At 41.9% G+C, this 18,208-nt stretch overlaps 1 protein-coding gene across 4 annotated transcripts in view; it reads right to left on the reverse strand.

Moving 5' to 3' along the window:
• The window catches only part of ube3c (ubiquitin protein ligase E3C), a 164,558-nt gene that overhangs the window by 117,386 nt on the left and 28,964 nt on the right, over positions 1–18,208 (reverse strand). For all 4 annotated transcript variants that reach the window (XM_060825127.1, XM_060825126.1, XM_060825128.1 and 1 more), the window contains 4 exons: positions 16,903–17,065; positions 13,591–13,820; positions 12,606–12,760; positions 10,219–10,406 (listed from right to left, as the gene is read on the reverse strand). In XM_060825127.1, coding sequence (XP_060681110.1) covers positions 10,219–10,406; positions 12,606–12,760; positions 13,591–13,820; positions 16,903–17,065 — 736 coding nt within the window. The remainder of the gene's footprint in view (positions 1–10,218; positions 10,407–12,605; positions 12,761–13,590; positions 13,821–16,902; positions 17,066–18,208) is intronic.

The raw sequence follows: 18,208 nt of genomic DNA on the forward strand, positions 1-18,208 counted from the left end.
GGGTTGGTACCTGGGACTTCGATGTTGTGGCTATTACAGAGACATGGATAGAACAGGGACAGGATTGGCTGTTGCAGGTTCCAGGGTTTAAATGCTTTAGTAGGGTCAGAGCTGGGGGTAAAAGAGGGGGAGGTGTGGCATTGCTTGTCAAAGATAGTATTACAGCAGTGGAAAGGACGATGGATGAAGACTCGCCACCTGAGGTAGTTTGGGCTGAGCTTAGAAATAGGAAAGGTGAGGTCACCCTGTTAGGAGTTTTCTACAGGCCTCCTAATAGTCCTAGAGACGTAGAAGAAAGGATTGCGAGGATGATTCAGGAGAAGAGTGAAAGTAATAGGGTGGTTGTTATGGGGGACTTTAACTTTCCAGATATTGACTGAGAAAGCTATAGCTCGAGTACGTTAGATGGGTCGGTGTTTGTCCAATGCGTGCAGGAGGGTTTCCTGATACAATGTGTAGACAGGCCAAAAAAGGTGAGGCCATACTGGATTTGGTTCTGGGTAACGAACCAGGCCAGGTGTTAGAATTGGAGGTAGGTGAGCACTTTGGGGACAGTGACCACAATTCGCTGACTTTTACTCTAGTGATGGAGAGGGATAAGTGTGCACTGCAGGGCAAGAGTTATAGCTGGGGGCAGGGAAATTATGATGCGGTGAGGCATGACTAAGGATGCGTGGCTTGGAAAAGTCGCCTTCAAGGGAAGGGTACAATCGATATGTGGAGCTTTTTCAAGGAGCAACTATTGAGTGGCCTTGATAAGTATGTGCCTGTCAGGCAGGGAGGAAAGGGTCGTGTGAGGGAGCCGTGGTTTAATAAGGAATTGGAATCCCTTGTTAAAGGGAAGAGGGCGGCCTATGTAAAAATGAGGCGTGAAGGTTCAATTGGGGTGATTGAGAGTTAAGGTAGCCAGGAAGGATCTAAAGAGAGAGCTAAGAACAGCAAGGAGGGGACATGAAAAGTCATTAGTTGGTAGGATTAGGGAAAACCCACAGGCTTTCTATAGGTATGTCAGGAATAAAAGAATGACTAGGGTAGGAATAGGTCCAGTCAAGGATAGTAGTGGGAAGTTGCATGTGGAGGCTGAAGAGATTGGGGAGACACTGAATGAATACTTTTCGTCAGTATACACTCAGGAACAGGACATTGTTGCCGATGTGAATATTGAGTCACAATTAATTAGAATGGATGGCTTTGAGGTATGTAGGGAAGAGGTGTTGGAAATTCTGGAAAGGGTGAATATAGATAAGTCCCCTGGGCCTGATGGCATTTATCCTAGGATTCTCTGGGAAGCAAGGGAGGAGATTGCAGAGCCATTGGCCTTGATTTTTATGTCCTCGTTGTCTACAGGAATAGTGCCAGAAGACTGGAGGATAGCAAATATGGTTCCCTTGTTCAAGAAGGGGAGTAGGGATAACCCTAGTAACTATAGGCCGGTGAGTCTCACTTCTGTTGTGGGCAAAGTCTTAGAGAGAATTGTATGGGATAGGATTTATGAACATCTGGATAGGAATAATGTGATCAAGGATAGTCAGCATGGTTTTGTGAAGGGCAGGTCGTGCCTCACAAACCTTATTGAATTCTTTGAGAAGGTCACTAAGGAGGTGGACGAGGGTAAAGCAGTAGATGTGGTGTATATGGACTTTAGTAAGGTGTTTGATAAGGTTCCCCATGGTAGGCTACTGCAAAAAATACGGAGGTATGGCATTGAGGGTGAGTTGGAGTTTGGATTAGGAATTGGCTGGCTGGAAGAAGACAGAGGGTAGTAGTTGATGGTAAAGGTTCATCTTGGAGTGCAGTTACTAGCAGTGTTCTGCAGGATCTGTTTTGGGACCACTGCTGTTTGTCATTTTTATAAATGACCTGGAGGCGAGGCTAGAAGGTTGGGTGAGCAAGCTTGCGGATGATACGAAAGTCAGAGTTGTTGACAGTGAGGAAGGATTAGATTAGATTAGACTTACAGTGTGGAAACAGGCCCTTCGGCCCAACAAGTCCACACCGACCCGCCGAAGCGCAACCCACCCATACCCTTACATTTACCCCTTACCTAACACTACGGGCAATTTAGCATGGCCAATTCACCTGACCCACATATCTTTGGACTGTGGGAGGAAACCAGAGCACCCTGTGATGCCACATGGGGAGAACGTACAAACTCTACACAGTCAGTCAGTCAGTCGCCTGAGTCGGGAATTGAACCCAGGTCTCAGGCGCTGTGAGGCAGCAGTGCTAACCACTGTGCCACCGTGCTGCCCACTGGATGTGGAGGCACTGGAACGGGTGCAGAGGAGGTTTACCAGGATGTTGCCTGATATGGTAGGAAGATCGTATGAGGAAAGGCTGAGGCACTTGGGGCTGTTTTCATTGGAGAAAAAAAGATTTGTGGGCGGCACGGTGGCACAGTGGTTAGCACTGCTGCCTCACAGCGCTTGAGACCCGGGTTCAATTCCCGACACAGGCGACTGACTGTGTGGAGTTTGCACGTTCTCCCCGTGTGCGCGTGGGTTTCCTCTGGGTGCTCCGGTTTCCTCCCACAATCCAAAGATGTGCGGGTCAGGTGAATTGGCTATGCTAAATTGCCCGTAGTGTTAGGTAAGGGGTAAATGTAGGGGTATGGGTGGGTTGCGCTTCGGCGGGTCGGTGTGGACTTGTTGGGCCGAAGGGCCTGTTTCCACACTAAGTAATCTAATCTAAGTAATCTAATCTAATCTAATTTAGGGGTGACTTGATAGAGGTGTACAAGATGATTAGGGGTTTAGATAGGGTTGACCATGAGAACATTTTTCCACGTATGGAGTCAGCTATTACGAGGAGGCATAGCTTTAAATTAAGGGGTGGCAGGTATAGGACAGATGTTAGGGGTAGATTCTTTACTTAGCGAGTCGTGAGTTCATGGAATGCCCTGCCAGTAGCAGTGGTGGACTCTCCCTCTTTATGGGCATTTAAACGGGCATTGGATAGACATATGGAGGATAGTGGGCTAGTGTAGGTTAGGTGGGCTTGGATCGGCGCAACATCGGAGGGCCAAAGGGCCTGTACTGCGCTGTATTTTTCGATGTTCTATGTTCTAGAGCAGTCCACACCCATTTACAGCAAGACCTGAACAGGAATCAAGCAGAAACTGAAATAAAAAGTTCCACCTCTGCCTGATAATAGCTATGCCCAGCAAATGGATCTAACCAAGAATTCAAAACCGAATGGTATTAGCATTGCTGAATCCAGAGGATTGCCATTGACCAGAAACTGAATTAACCCAGCCAGTTAATCAAGCCAACAAGGGCAAGGCCACATTGGATCTGGTATTGGGTAATAAACCTGGCCAAGTGTTGGATTTGGGGGTAAGTGAGACCCAGGGACCACAATTCAGTTATGTTTACTTTAGCGACGGAAAGAGACTGGTACGTACTGTAGGGCAAGGGGTTATTGCTGGGGGGAAAGGCAATTATGATGTGATGATGCAAGATTTAGGATGCATACGACGTGGAAGGAAATTGCAAAGCATGGACACAATTGAGGCGTGGAACTTAATCAAGGAACAGCTACTGCATATTAGGCAGGGAGGAAGTGATCGAGCGAGGGGAGCCATGTTTACGAAGGAAGTTGAATCTCTTGTCATGAAGGAAACTTATGTTAGGATGAAACGTGTAGGATCAGTTGGGGCACTTGCAAGTTACGAGTTAGCCAGGAAAGACCTAAAGAGAGAGTTAAGAGGAGCCAAAGGAGGGAGCATGAGAAGTCGTTGGCAGGGAGGATCAAGGAAAACCCTAAAGCATTCTATGGGTTTATCAGGAATAAAAGAATGACTAGAGAAAAATTAGGTCCAATCAAGGACAGTAGTCGGAGGTTTTGCTTGGAGTCAGAGGAGATAGGGGATGTGCTAGATTAATATTTTTCGTCACTATTCATATGAGAAAAAGACAATCTTGTCTAGGAAATACTGAGATACAGGCTACTAAAAGAGGCAGGATTGAGGTTCACAAAGAGGAAGTGTTAGCAATTGTGGGAAGTGTGAAAATAGTTAAGGCTCCTGGGCCAGATGGAATTTATTCTAGGATTCTCTGGGAAGCCAGGGAGAAGATTGCCAAGGCTTTGACTTTGATCTTAATGTCATCATTGTCCACAGGAATAGTGCCAGAAGACTGTAGGATAGCAAATGTAGTTCCCTTGCTCAAGAGAGGGAGTAGAAACAACCCTGCTAATTATAGACCTGTGAACCTTACTTCGGTTGTGAGTAAAGTGTTGGAAAAAGTTATAAGGGATAGGATTTATAATCATCTAGAGGATTCAGTTGATTAGGGAAAGTCAACATGGTTTTGTGAAGGGTAAGTCATGCCTCACAAACTTCATTGAGTTCTTCGAGAAAGCAACCAAACAGGTTGATGAGGGTAAAGCAGCTGATGTGGTGCATATGGATCGCAGTAAGGCATTTGATAAGGTTCCCTTCAGTAGGCTATTACACAAAATACGGAGGCATGGGATTAAGGGTGATTTAGTGGCTTGGATCAGAAATTGGCTTGCTGAAAGAAGAAAGAAGCTGAAAGATGGGAAACGTTCACCCTGGAGTTCAATTACAAGTGGTGTAGCGCAAGGATCGGTTTAGGAGCCAGTAAATGACTTGGATGAGGGTGTAGAAGGAGCAGGTTACAGAGGGACATACATGGGCTACAGAGCTGGGCTAAAAGGTCACAAACTGAGTTTAATGCGGTAAAAGTGAGAGGTGATTCACTCTGACAGGAATAAAAGGAGTACTAGGCTACTGGTAAGATTCTTGGTAGTGAAGATGAGCAGAGATCTTAGTTTTAATGTACATAGATCCCTAAAAGTTGCCACCCAGGTTGATAGGGTTGTTAAGAAAGCATACAGTGTGCAAACTTTTATTGGGTTGAGGAATTGAGTTTCGGAGCCATGAGATCATACTGCAGCTGTACAAAACTCTGATGCCTCTTCTGGAATACTGCATCCAGTTCTGGTCACCCATTTATGGGAAGGATATTATTAAGCTGGAGAGAGTTCAGAAGAGATTTACCAGGATGTTGGCAGGTATGGAAGGTTCAGGTTCTAAAGACAGACTGGGATTTCTTTTTCCACTGGACATATGGGTTGAGTATTGTGTACAGTCTGGTCACTGCATTAGAGGAAGGATGTGGAAACTTTGGAAAGCGTGTAGAGGAGATTTACTTGGAGGTTGCCTGATAAGGAGTGAAGGTCTTATAAGGAAAGGCTGAGGGACTTGAGGCTGTTTATGTTCAAGAAGGTTGAGAGGTGACTTGAGACATATAAAATAATCAGAGGATTAGATAGGGTGGACAGTGAGAGCCTTTTTCCTCAGATGGTGATGGTTACAAGAGGGTACATAGCTTTAAATTGAGGAGTGATAGATATAGGACAGATGTCAGAGGTAGTTTGTTTACTCAGTAGTAGGGGCATGGAATGCACTGCCTGCAACAGTCATAGACTCACCAACTTTAAGGGCATTTAAATGGTCATTGGATAAACATATGGGCGGTACGGTGGCACAGTGGTTAGCACTGCTGCCTCTCAGTGCCAGAGACCCAGGTTAAATTTCTGCTTCAGGCAACTGTCTGTGTGGAGTTTGCACATTCTCCCAGAGTCTGCGTGGGTTTCCTCCGGGTGCTCCGGTTTCCTCCCACAGTCAAAAATGTGCAGGTTAGGTGAATTGGCCATGCTAAACTGCCTGTAGTGTTAGGTGAAGGGATAAGTGTAGTGGAATGGGGCTGGATGGGTCGCTCTTCGGAGGGTCGGTGTGGACCTGTTAGGCCAAAGGGCCTGTTTCCACACTGAGTAATCTAATCTAACCTAATCTGGATGAAAATGGAATCTTGTAGGATAGGTAGGCTTCAGATTGGTTTCAGAAGTTAGTGCAACATCAAGGACTGAAGGGCCTGTACTGCGCTGTAATGTTCTATGTTCTGTATAAACAAAGGGGCAACAAAAGCAGATGAAGGGACTGGAAATTCTTAAGTAATTAACTCACAACACCCAAGCAACAAGGCACAAGTCAGCTGTGAGGTGAAATGCTTTCCATTGCCTGGTTTCAAACAGTTGTAACAACACTCATGAAGCTTAATACCATCCAGGTCAAAGCAATCCTCTGAACTTGCATCTAAAATTTTCAGTCTGCACACAATTACAGTACGATCCACAGAGGAAGGCAGGGGGAGGGAGCGAGAGCTCAAACTAGAGAGTTTGGCAGAAAGAGCTACAGAGGGAAAATGGAGGGTGGGGGTGAGGGCAAGGAAGAGAGAAAAAATTTGACATGAATACTAAATTCTGCTTTTCTTTGAATTCAAAAATAAAATATTTTACAGTCACTTGAAGAACAGACATGCCCTCGACTTTATCATTTGACAGGCAGCATATCAGATAATGGAGTGCTTCTTTTCACTATAGTACTTGAAATCAAATTATATTCTCAAATCCCAGAATGAAGCTTGAGCCCATAACAATCTGATTTGGACATGAATGCTACCAATTGAGTTAAGGCAATCTTACAGAGATAGTTTGTCAAACTAAAAATTAATCACACACACACACACACACACACACACACACACACACACACACACACACACACACACACACACACGCTGCATTGTAGTCATGTTAGAAATCTTACATAACCAAAACTGCACAGTACATAGCTATGAAAAATACCAGTGTGTCACTTGTAGGAATTCTGGAAGTCCCTCAGCAGCAACCAAATTTTTTTTTAAAAACTATTTCTCCCAAGTATGGGCAAGAATCTGCCAATGCATTTTTTAAAACTAACCCATTTGACATCTTGAACACTCAACATTGAATGACACTTTGTTGCATGAATCCTACAATTCATAGGAAATTAAGAGTAGTTGATTTTAAGAGTGTTTACTCTGCAATAGCAAAATAGATTCAGTTGCTAATTAGTGATATTCAATATAGTGATGCTTACTCAAATTATGCAAGATGTTCACTTCCAACTCTGAAAATGAGGTAATGGATTTTGGTGCAACAAGCAAAAAGAAGGTCTTGGGTCGTACTGTAGAACAGAAGGACAAAAGGGTGCAGGTAAATAATTCTTTGAAGGCTGCATTACATATAGACAAGGTGGCAGAGTGGTTTGACAAGGTGCTTGGCACACTTGTACTTGAAGAATTGAATAATGAAGGCAAGAGTTGGGACATCCTGTTAAGGTTGTACAGAACATTGGAGAGGCCTCTTCTGGAATACTGTGTCCAGTTCTGGTAACCCATGTGTAGGAAGGATATTATTAAGCTGGAGAGAGTTCAAAAGAGATTTACCAGGATGTTGGCAGGTATGGAAGGTTCAGGTTCTAAAGAAAGGCTGGATTTGTTTTCCACTGGAAATAGAGGTTGAAAGGCGACCTAATAGAAGTTTATAAAATGAGAGATGTAGATATAGTTAATGGTAGTTATCTTTTCCCCCAACATGGGGGATTTCAAGACTGGGGGGATATTTGTAAGGTTCGAAGAGAGCGATTTAAAAATAAAGACAGGAGGGACAATTGTTTTTTTACGTAGAGGGTGGCTCACATGTGAAATGAACTTCCTGAGAAAGTGGTGAATGTGGCTACAATTACAGTGTTTAAAACATGGATTAGAAAGGTTTGGAGAAATATGGGCCAGGAATAGGCAGGTGGACCTAGTTTAGGTTGGGGACGTGGTCGGCATGGACCGCTGGAACCAAAGGGTCTGTTTCCTTGCTGTGCGACTATCTGACTCGACCATATATATGGTTAATGTATCAATTATTCAGGGCCAAACGATCTGTGGAATGAAAATTTCCTCAGCCTATCAAGATCCTTGCATCAACTACATTCTTATGGATGTAAGTTTGCTCACTGATCTGGAAGGTTTGTTTTCAGACGTTTTGTCACCATACTAGGTAACACCTGCAATGAGCCTCCTGCTTTCTATTTATATGTTTGGGTTTCCTTGGGTAGGTGACGCCATTTCCTGTGGTGACTTCATTTCCTATGGTGATGTCATTTCCCATTCTTTTTCTCAGGGGTAGTAAATGGGGTCCAAGTACATATGTTTGTTGATTGAGTTCTGGTTGGAATGTCATGCTTCCAGCAATTCTCGTGCGTGTCTGTGTTTGGCTCATCTTAGGATGGATATGTTGTCCCAGTCGAAGTGGTGTCCTTCCTTATCTGTAGATAAGATTACTAGAGAGAGAGGGTCAGGTCATCTTGTGGCTAGTTGATGTTCATGTATCCTGGTGGTTACTTTTCTGCCACTTTGTCCAATGTAGTGCAGAGATAGCGAAGGGAATTAACATTATGAAATCAGAGGAAAGTTTGAGATAATAATTTAAGTGATCCTGACTTAGATAAAAATGCTTTTTAAAATCTTTAACTTTTGTCAGGACTCCAAGAATAGTGAGGGCTAGATTTCCGGTGCTCTACCCCAGTGAGATATAAAATCTTCTGGGAGAAAGTGAGGACTGCAGATGCTGGAGATCAGAGCTGAAAATATGTTGATGGAAAAGCGCAGGTCAGGCAGCATCCAAGGAGCAGGAGAATCGACGTTTCGGGCATGAGCCCTTCTTCCTGAAGAAGAACTCATGCCCGAAACGTCAATTCTCCTGCTCCTTGGATGCTACCTGACCTGCTGCGCTTTTCCAGCAACACATTTTCAGCCCAGTGAGATATAACTGGATAAACAATTTGGAAATACGCATTCCAAAGTGGACAGAGCGAAGTATGGCTTCATGTTTGATTTGATTTGATCAGATCAGATCAATAAGGAGAACAGTGAGAGAGACAGACTTTCAGTGAGACAATAACCAAGTGACTTTATCTGGGCATTTGATTCAAAATAGGAATTTGATGCAAAGAGGGCATGGCACCAGGACTAGGAAATACGGGATATGTACCAGTGGTGCAATTCACACCTGAACCATGCTGAGACAGGGGATTCTCATGAACATCAGGTCATCAAATCTGTACAATTCTTTAAGATGAAGACCTGCTAAGGATATTAGTATATTCAAGGCTGAGATAGATGGATTTTTAATTAATAAGGTAATAGAGTTACGGGGATAAGACAGGGAATTGGAAATTTCAACACATGTAAGGCTGCTGTTGAGGGTAAAAAGGTTGGTTCCATTTCTAATACTTGTAATAATAATTTCAACTAGTCATTGAGTAGTGAAAATTAGTCTTTTCTGTAGGTGATAAAGTTTGTTATTCTTTCATAACAGTACACTGGCAGCCCTTTGTGAATAATTCAGTTATTGACTACCTCCACCATGGTAACCAAATAGCAAAAATATGTCTCTTAGGCCAGGTTTCACTCTGGCATTTGATTTGCCCAGTACTATCATTAACTGAGATTGTAACAATAGTAAGATAAACATTACAACCCACAAGTTTTTCCAGTTTTAAGTAGTATAACACATCAGTTTTTGGAAACAATGCTCAAAGTCAACAATTGCAATCCAATATTATACATAAACTGAAGATATTTTTCACATTTGGCAGAGTGATACTCTATTCAAGTCAACACCACTTAGGTTAAACTGACTTGTTATCCAAATACTCATAGCCAATGGAGGAGGATGTTAGAGCTTCCCTATCTCTACCATGCATCTTGTAAGCACAGAAAACCTTCTGGCCATGTAGCAGAAACCACCCTCTATAAACATGGTTATAGCAATGGAAGCAGTGCTCACATGGCAGCCTTGTGGACAACTAGTCAATGAGTAGATCCTTTCTGGTCAGCCATGCTTGATGCAGAATGGCATTCATCCAGCTTCCAGTTAGCAATCTCTTCCAGAGAAAAGCAAGCTATGTAGAACAGATGCAAGCACTTTGTTTGTCTTCAGATTAAATTGGAAATTGTTGAAACATTGTGCATTTTCAATCTCCAAGTCATGTTTGAAAGTCAGTGTGATTAGTTTGCTTGTTTTATGAAAAACCTTAATTTGTCTGCTTATCTTGCAATGCCCTGACAGACTAACTCTGACACACTAGGAATATGAGATGGGCTAGGTCTAATCTATTTAGACAATTCTACCTGCTACAGATGTGAAGAAAATTTTCTACATTTTGATTGTGAACTGAATTGGATAAAGGACCATTTTTAAAATCAGGGATTATGGAATCCTATTGAGAGATTAATGTGCATTACGGTTTGACCCCAGAGTTAACTTTGGTATAACTCACAAATAAACCTAACCTTCCAAGATGACCTGCTTTACCTGATTTTTGGAACCATCATTCTGTGCTGTACCATCAGGGTATGACAAATAGACGCCATCATTGTGAAAACATCTTCACTCACAGATTCCTTCCATACCAGATTGAGCAGGGCATTAGTCTGCTGTTTAGTGTCCAACTTCTTGAGACACTCTGCAGTAATTAAACTTATTGAAATTCTACCATCGTCCTTGAAACAGAACCAAACAAGAAATATCAGCACATATTTTATAAAAAGGAACAAATTATTTTATTTCCACGTTAAAACATGTGAAAATAAAAACATTCCAAATTTTGTTTAAAAACAAATCGCTAAATTTGAAGAAAACTCATAATTAATTGCATTTATTTTCAATGTGCCAGTGTTTCACATTTCAGTCATGGTTAGTAAAATGTCGAACAATGGGGGGGAACAGAATTTAAGGGTAATAAGCAGAAAATCAACCATACACGACTTTTTTTAAAAAACCGCAAACTAAACAGGAAAAAGTTCTCAGAATTGACAACTAGAGAATTCTTCTCATGAGATAAGTAGTAAAATCAATGTCAAATGACTTTGTTATGACGTTTTCGATTAAAAAGCACAAATTGTGCTTCAAGTTTGATGACAGTGAATCACAGAATTGAATCCAATACAGATGAATTTACTGAGCCAGAGTGTTGTAGGATATAATAGGTCTTTTTGCCCTTTATGTCGATACCAGTGGATCTCCTCCAGATGAACCATTTGGTTTTATCATACACTGCCATTTTCTCCCAGTAGCCCTCAGTGTGAATGTTTTTGAAGAAACAAGCTTCTTAAAAATAATTTACTATTTCAAACCTCATTATACCACATACTTAAACAGCTTAATTCCATTTTACAAATAGCTCTCCTATGCACCTACAGAGAGTAAATAAACAGTAGCAAGGACCCGATGCAATCCTTTGTGTCTGCTCAATTAGTAGACTTCAAATGCGGTTCAAATGTTGCAGAAGACTTGGCCACAACTGGTTTAGTAGGTATAATGCCCGATTATTATGCAACAATCTTTACTGTAAAGTAAGGCCATGTAGATATTAGGCAAGCATTGGATCAGGCTCAGCTACAACTAATATAGTAATTAGAGTCATAGAGATGTATAGCATGGATACAGACCCTTCGGTCCAACCCGCCCATGCTGACCAGATATCCCAACCCAATCTAGTCCCACCTGCCAGCACCTGGCCCATATCCCTCCAAACCCTTCCTATTCATATACCAATCCAAATGCCTCTTAAATATTGCAATTGTACCAGCCTCCACCACTTCCTCTGGCAGCTCACTCCATTCGCGTACCACCCCCTGCGTGAAAAGGCTGCCCCATAGGTCTCTTTTATATCTTTCCCCTCTCACCCTAAACCTATGCCCTCTCGTTCTGGACTCCCCCACTCCAGGGAAAAGACTTTGTCTATTTATCCTATCCATGCCCCTCAATTTTGTAAACTTTGACAACGTCACCCCTCAGCCTCCGACGCTCTAGGGAAAACAACCCCAGTCTATTCAGCCTCTCCCTGTAGCTCAGATCCTCCAACCCTGACAATATCCTTGTCAATCTTTTCTGAACCCTTTCAAGTTTCACAACATCTTTCCAATAGGAAAGAGACCAGAATTGCACGCAATATTCCAACAGTGGCCTAACCAATGTCCTGTACAGTCGCAACATGACCACCCAACTCCTGTACTCAACACTCTGACCAATAAAGGAAAGCATACCAACGCCTTCTTCACTATCCTACCTACCTGTGACTTCACTTTCATGGGGCTATGAACCTGCACTCCAAGGTCTCTGTTCAGCAACACTCCCTAGAACCTTACCATTAAAGTCCTTGTATAAGTCCTGCTAAGATTTGCTTTCCCAAAATGCAGCACCTTGCATTTATCTGAATTAAACTCCATCTGCCACTTCTCAGCTCATTGGACCATCTGGTCAAGATCATGTTGTAATCTGAGGTAACCCTCTTCGCTGTCCACTACACCTCCAATTTCGGTGTCATCTGCAAACTTACTAACTGTACCTCTTATGCTCGCATCCAAATCATTTGTGGAAATAACAAAACGTAGAGGGCCCAGCACCGATCCCTGTGGCACTCCACTGGTCACAGGCCTCCAGTCTGAAAAACAACCCTCCACTACCACCCTTTGTCTTCTACCTTTGAGCCAGTTCTGTATTCAAATGGCCAGTTCTCCCTGTATTCTGTGAGATCTAACCTTGCTAATCAGTCCCCCATGGGGAAACTTGTCAAACACCTTACTGAAGTCCATATAGATCATATCTACTGCTCTGCCCTCATCAATCTTCTTTGTTACTTCTTCAATTGATTAGCACCACAATACATATGTATCGCAACAATTCTAGATTTGTCTTACGTTATTGGTTATCATTTTACGCTCCTCCTCCTCTTCATTTTCAGAGTCACTGCCAATTTCTCTGCTATTTGAACCAGTCAATGAAACAGGTAACTGTGGTAAAAGAATCTGCACCATCCTTAAGTACACAAGCATTCCATCCTCAGACAGAATCCCTAATTTTAAGATGAAAAGATACAACAAAGGTTACTGCCACTTATTCACACAAAGAATAAAGAAATTAGATTACTTACAGTGTGGAAACAGGCCCTTGGGCCCAACAAGTCCACACCAACCCAGCAAAGAGCAACCCACCCATACCCCTACATTTACCCCTTGCCTAACACTATGGGCAATTTAGCATGGCCAATTCACCTAATCCGCACATCTTTGGACTGTGGGAGGAAACCAGAGCACCCGGAGGAAACCCACACAGACACGGGGAGAACGTGCAAACTCCACACAGTCAGTCGCCTGAGGCGGGAATTGAACCAGGGTCTCTGGCACTGTGAGGCAGCAGTGCTAACCACTGCGCCACCGTGCCGCCCACTAAGCGGTGCTCCATAAAAGTGAGGAGGAAGATGGCAAGGTGACAAACTTATACTTAAACAGTTCATGCAAAAAATGTCTTATGCTCAAGAGCAACTTGGCTATTCGACCCAACCAGTTACTGAAAATCGATCATAACATGCTTTAGTCATCAAACACAAGTTTTCAGCCATGTGAAAGTACACAAACATAAAAGGAAGCAGCATGAATGTCACATGGATAATGGACTGGTCCCAATTCAATGCTTCCAAGTATGTAAAGAACAAAATTAAAGTTTTAAAAACTTGTTTAAAGTATTGCAATCCAAGGGACATAGATCTCAAAGCCAGTCAATGGGATATATCGCAAGTGAAACATTAAAAAAAACATCACTAGGTCACTCAAGGCAAGCACAGCATAAAATGATTGCAACATGCTTCTTCAATACATTATACAAGCTGAAGGAAAAATATCATACCTATTTGCGATTCTCCAACAGCAAGAACAAAGTACAGAAGCCAAGGTGCCATATCCCTGGTAAAAGTGAGTCCTATTGACGAGGTCATGTTTGGTATTAACAGTGCACTCAAAAAAGACACATACGGAAAGGAAGCTCTTGCAGACAGTGCTGGAACAAGGAAGTTGTAGATCTGGTCTGTGAAGGGTGCAGTGAAAAACTCTTTTGCCAACGCAGCAAAAACCTGATGCCTGCACAAATAAATGCATTCAAATTTCAGAAACTACAGCAAAATTAAGTTCAGCTGGTAATAGAAACACTACCTGATGGCAAACAAAAATGACGAATTCTACAAGATCCTCCCTTTTAAAAACTGTAATGATGCAACTCTTAGATTTTTATCCTCCTGACATAGTTCAGTGAAGAAACACAATTTGTACCTAAAAATGAACTAATCTACAGAGGCTGCTGGCCCATATTGAGATAACAGACCTTCATCCATCCAATTAATAAACTGGGGAAATTTCTGCTTAATCTAGATAGACGTTATGCTGACACTATTGGTGTACTCCTCTTGTGCAATATGGGAAATAAGGGACACTTCTAGTCGTCAATGACTACATGTGCAGCTACTGGTCTACCGCTTTTCAGAGCTGGAGCTATGGGTCGACTCACTGTGGAGCATCCATGATGCGAGAATGTTGTGGATAACATGTTTAGCAAGGTGGTCACACTACAGTTAAGGATTATACAGACAGAAAGGGGATGGCTGACCATCACACGAAGTAAAACATTCAGGAAGGAAGTGCAGGAGTGGCAGCAGTGACCAGTAGGGTATCACAGGCATCAGCGCTTGGACCCAAGCTAATCATGATAGATTAGAATCCCTAGTGGGTAAAGAGGCTATTCTGCCCATTGAGTCTGCACCAACCCTCCAAAAAGCATCCCACATAGATCTATCCCTGCCACTCCATCTCCATAATTCTGTATCTACCATGGCCATCTTCAGACCTGCACATCTTCAGACAGTGGGAGGAAACCGGAGCATCCAGAGTAAACCCACACTGACACAGGGAGAACATGCAAACTCTGCAAGTTGCCCAAGGCTGGAATTGAACCCACATTGCTGGTGCTGAGAGACAGTAATGCTAACCACTGAGCTACTGTGATTCCCTGTTAACGGTTTAGATGAGGGAATGAAATGTAATATCTCCAAGTTTGCATTCAATACAATCCAGGGTAGGATGAACTTTGAGAAGGATACACATATTTGAAAGATTTGGACAAGTTTACCGAGTGGGCAAACGCATAATAGGTGCCGTACCTAGATAAATGGGCGCAGCCATAACAGGAAAGGTGACAAATTTGGAAAAGGGAGGTGCAACCAGATCTGTCTGCCCTTGTACACTAGTAGCTTAAAAGTAAGCATGCAGTGCAGCAGGCATTGAAGTCAAGTGCTATGTTATCAGCTAGCTGGCAGTAAAACAGTAGGAATAAATGCATCTTTTTCTAGTTGGCAAGATGCAACAATGGTGTTGCATCAGTAATCAATGCAAGGTCTTAAATTTAGCAATCATATCTTTAGTCATTCCATCCATATCATGTATATATGAAAAAGTGAGAAGTCTCTCAAGAATCTTGCGTTTCGATAAAGTAGTCTCTTATTCATCAAAACACAAAATGTGCACAGGCTCAAAGTTTTCAACACCTCAACATAAGGCCTCCTCCAAACCTGCTATCAGCCCAGTATACCCTCTTTGGACCCCCTCCAATGCCAGTCTATCTTTTCTTTGATACGAGACCCACAGGCTTTTTCAGCTGAGGTCTGATTTGTGCATTGTACAGTCTTACAAAGACATCCCTGTGTTGATATTTCAATCGAGTTGAAATACAGTCCATTTGCCTTCCCAATTTCCCACTGAACACAATGCTACCTATGGATGTAGGTTTGCTTGCTAGGCTGGAAGGTTCATTAAACTCCATCTGCCACTTCTCAGCCTATTGGCCCATCAGGTCAAGATCATGTTGCAATCTGAGGTAACCCTTTTCACTGTCCACTACACCTTCAATTTTGGTGTCATCTGCAAACTTACGAACTGTACCTCTTATGCTCACATCCAAATCATTTATGTAAATGACAAAAAGTAGAGGACCCAGCACCGATCCTTGTGGCACTCCACTGGTCACAGGCCTCCAGTCTGAAAAACAAACCTCCACCACCACCCTTTGTCTTCTACCTTTGAGCCAGTTCTGTATCCAAATGGCTAGCTCTCCCTGTATTCCGTGAGATCTAACTTTGCTAATCAGTCCCCCACGGGGAATCTTGTCGAACACCTTACTGAAGTCCATATAGATCACATCTACTGCTCTGCCCTCATCAATCTTCTTTGTTAAGGTCAACAGGTTTGCATTAAGTGAAAGGGTGAAAGGTTACTGAGAGTAGGTGGGATTATGGAGTAGTCACATCAATCATGATATTTTTGTCTACTGGAGCAGATTCAATCAAGCGGTCCAGTGCCTTCTCCTGCTTCTTTTTCATACGCTCCTGCACATTCTCTACTTCCTTGGATTGGTGCTACTCCAACAACACTCAAAGCTCAACACTATTTAGGGTTAAAAAGAATGCTTAGCTTGCATCCCATCCAACACAAATGGACTCACTAATGCAAGCCAAGAGGCAGCAGTGTGCACCAACTACATGATTTCTACCAGCTAGAAGGACAAGGGCAACAGATACATGAGAATACCACCAGGTGCAATTTTCTGCGTCACACATCACCCTGCCTTGGAACTACATCACCATTCCGCGACTGGGACAAAGTCCTGAACCATCCATTTTAACAACATTGTGCATGCATCCACAACTTATGTACTGCAGTGGTTCATGAAGGCAGCTAGCTCATCACCTTCACAAGGTTAATTAAGGGTGGATTTAAAAAAAATGTGCTGGCCTTGCCAATGATGCCCATGTCCAATGAATGAATTTTTAATAATTCACTGCCTTACAGAATAAATTTATGCTAATGAAGTTCCTGCATTGCTTGATCTTACAGGTAAAATAGATGAAAACAAATTATTATTAATAATTACCTCAGTGGAAAAGCAAGCAGGTTGACTTCAGCATTCCAATGATTTGCATAGTTGCAAAATTAAATGCACAGCTTAATGTGAAATAAGAGCACCAACAGACAACTGTGCACCATAGAACATTACACTGCAGCACCAATGTGCTATCCTCTGGCAACAGAGCTTCAGCATTCATGATTCAAACTTCTCAAGTGAGCATCAAGTTGATTCTTTATTTGAAATTTTCATACTTGAACTTGTTCTTACCTTGAACCTTCTGGGCAGGAGGCATATTGAAAGTGCAATGGCTTCAGGAAATTCTCCAAGAGTGTAACTGCAAGCGGTACATGTGAAATTCGTGAAACATCAGAATATTCTAAACTTGATGGAAGCCTATGATTAATTAACATGTAAAGTGATTTGTAGTAACCTGCAATAAAATAAAAGATGTGTTAACAAGTCTAGCCAAAATAAAAGACTTGTATAATTCCCTTTAATTTGTTAATAGGAACGAAATACTTTATTCCCCACAAAATCTGTTCCTGTCAACAATAAATCAACAATACATGTATTAAGTTGACCTCAGGTTCTGTGCCACTAGCCATTAAATTCTTACCCAAGTCCTAATCCTTCTGGCATACTCAGCACACTTACAAGAAATTAAATGGGCATTTGTTAATATATTGCCAATCAAGATGAAGTGCAATTCAGCCCTAACTTTCTCCAAACAAACAGTCAATAATCGGGATACTTAAAGCTCCATTTTTCCCAAATTCAAACTTATTTCTGGCTGGAACAAAACCTAACTTAGGACTCAGTACAATAAATGCAATTCACAAAAATGGAACAACATTACATATGGTAAGTCAATTGTTTAAGATCAAGACAAACACTTGGAAAATATAAACCATCATACCTGACCAATGTTAAATTTAGCCCCTTTACGTACCCATGTTCAACTTCAATCTTAATTAGTTCAAAAATGTATCTTGCTCCTGGAAGCCCAAAATGTTTCAAGAGAATCATAATAAATCTTCTTGTTGGTACTTGCCAATTTTGGTTGCTATTATTTCTTAATATGGATTGACAATTAATCAAGAAAACAGATTCACAGATTACGTCAAGGTTTTGGTAGACTGGGTTGAGAAAGAACAAATCAGCAAAAATAAACACCTAAAAAGTAAATTTTATGGAGTTATGTTCCAATTGTTAGAAATGTGCTCATCAAGAAACAATGGGAATTTGAACACAAAAAGGTTGGCAAATCGACCGGATTTAAAATTTATTAAATTTATTTGGTTCCTATTCAAAAATGAATGTTCAACCATATACCAAATATCCTCACAATATACAATATGTGCTGATAGGCAGTCCCTAACAATTTCAAATATCTACACATTAGGAATTTGTACATCATTTGGAAAGCACACAGTGGAAAACAATCAGCGGTTTAAGTGTTTTACATCAATATACCCGATAGGAGATTCTATTACTGCGTCGAAAATAACCTTTCCAAAAACATGATCATTTAGAAAACATGCATATTTGAAATATAACTTTGGGTTTTTTTGCT

The sequence above is a fragment of the Hemiscyllium ocellatum genome, chromosome 5 (genome assembly GCF_020745735.1).
Source record: "Hemiscyllium ocellatum isolate sHemOce1 chromosome 5, sHemOce1.pat.X.cur, whole genome shotgun sequence".
Classification (NCBI taxonomy): Eukaryota; Metazoa; Chordata; class Chondrichthyes; order Orectolobiformes; family Hemiscylliidae; genus Hemiscyllium; species Hemiscyllium ocellatum.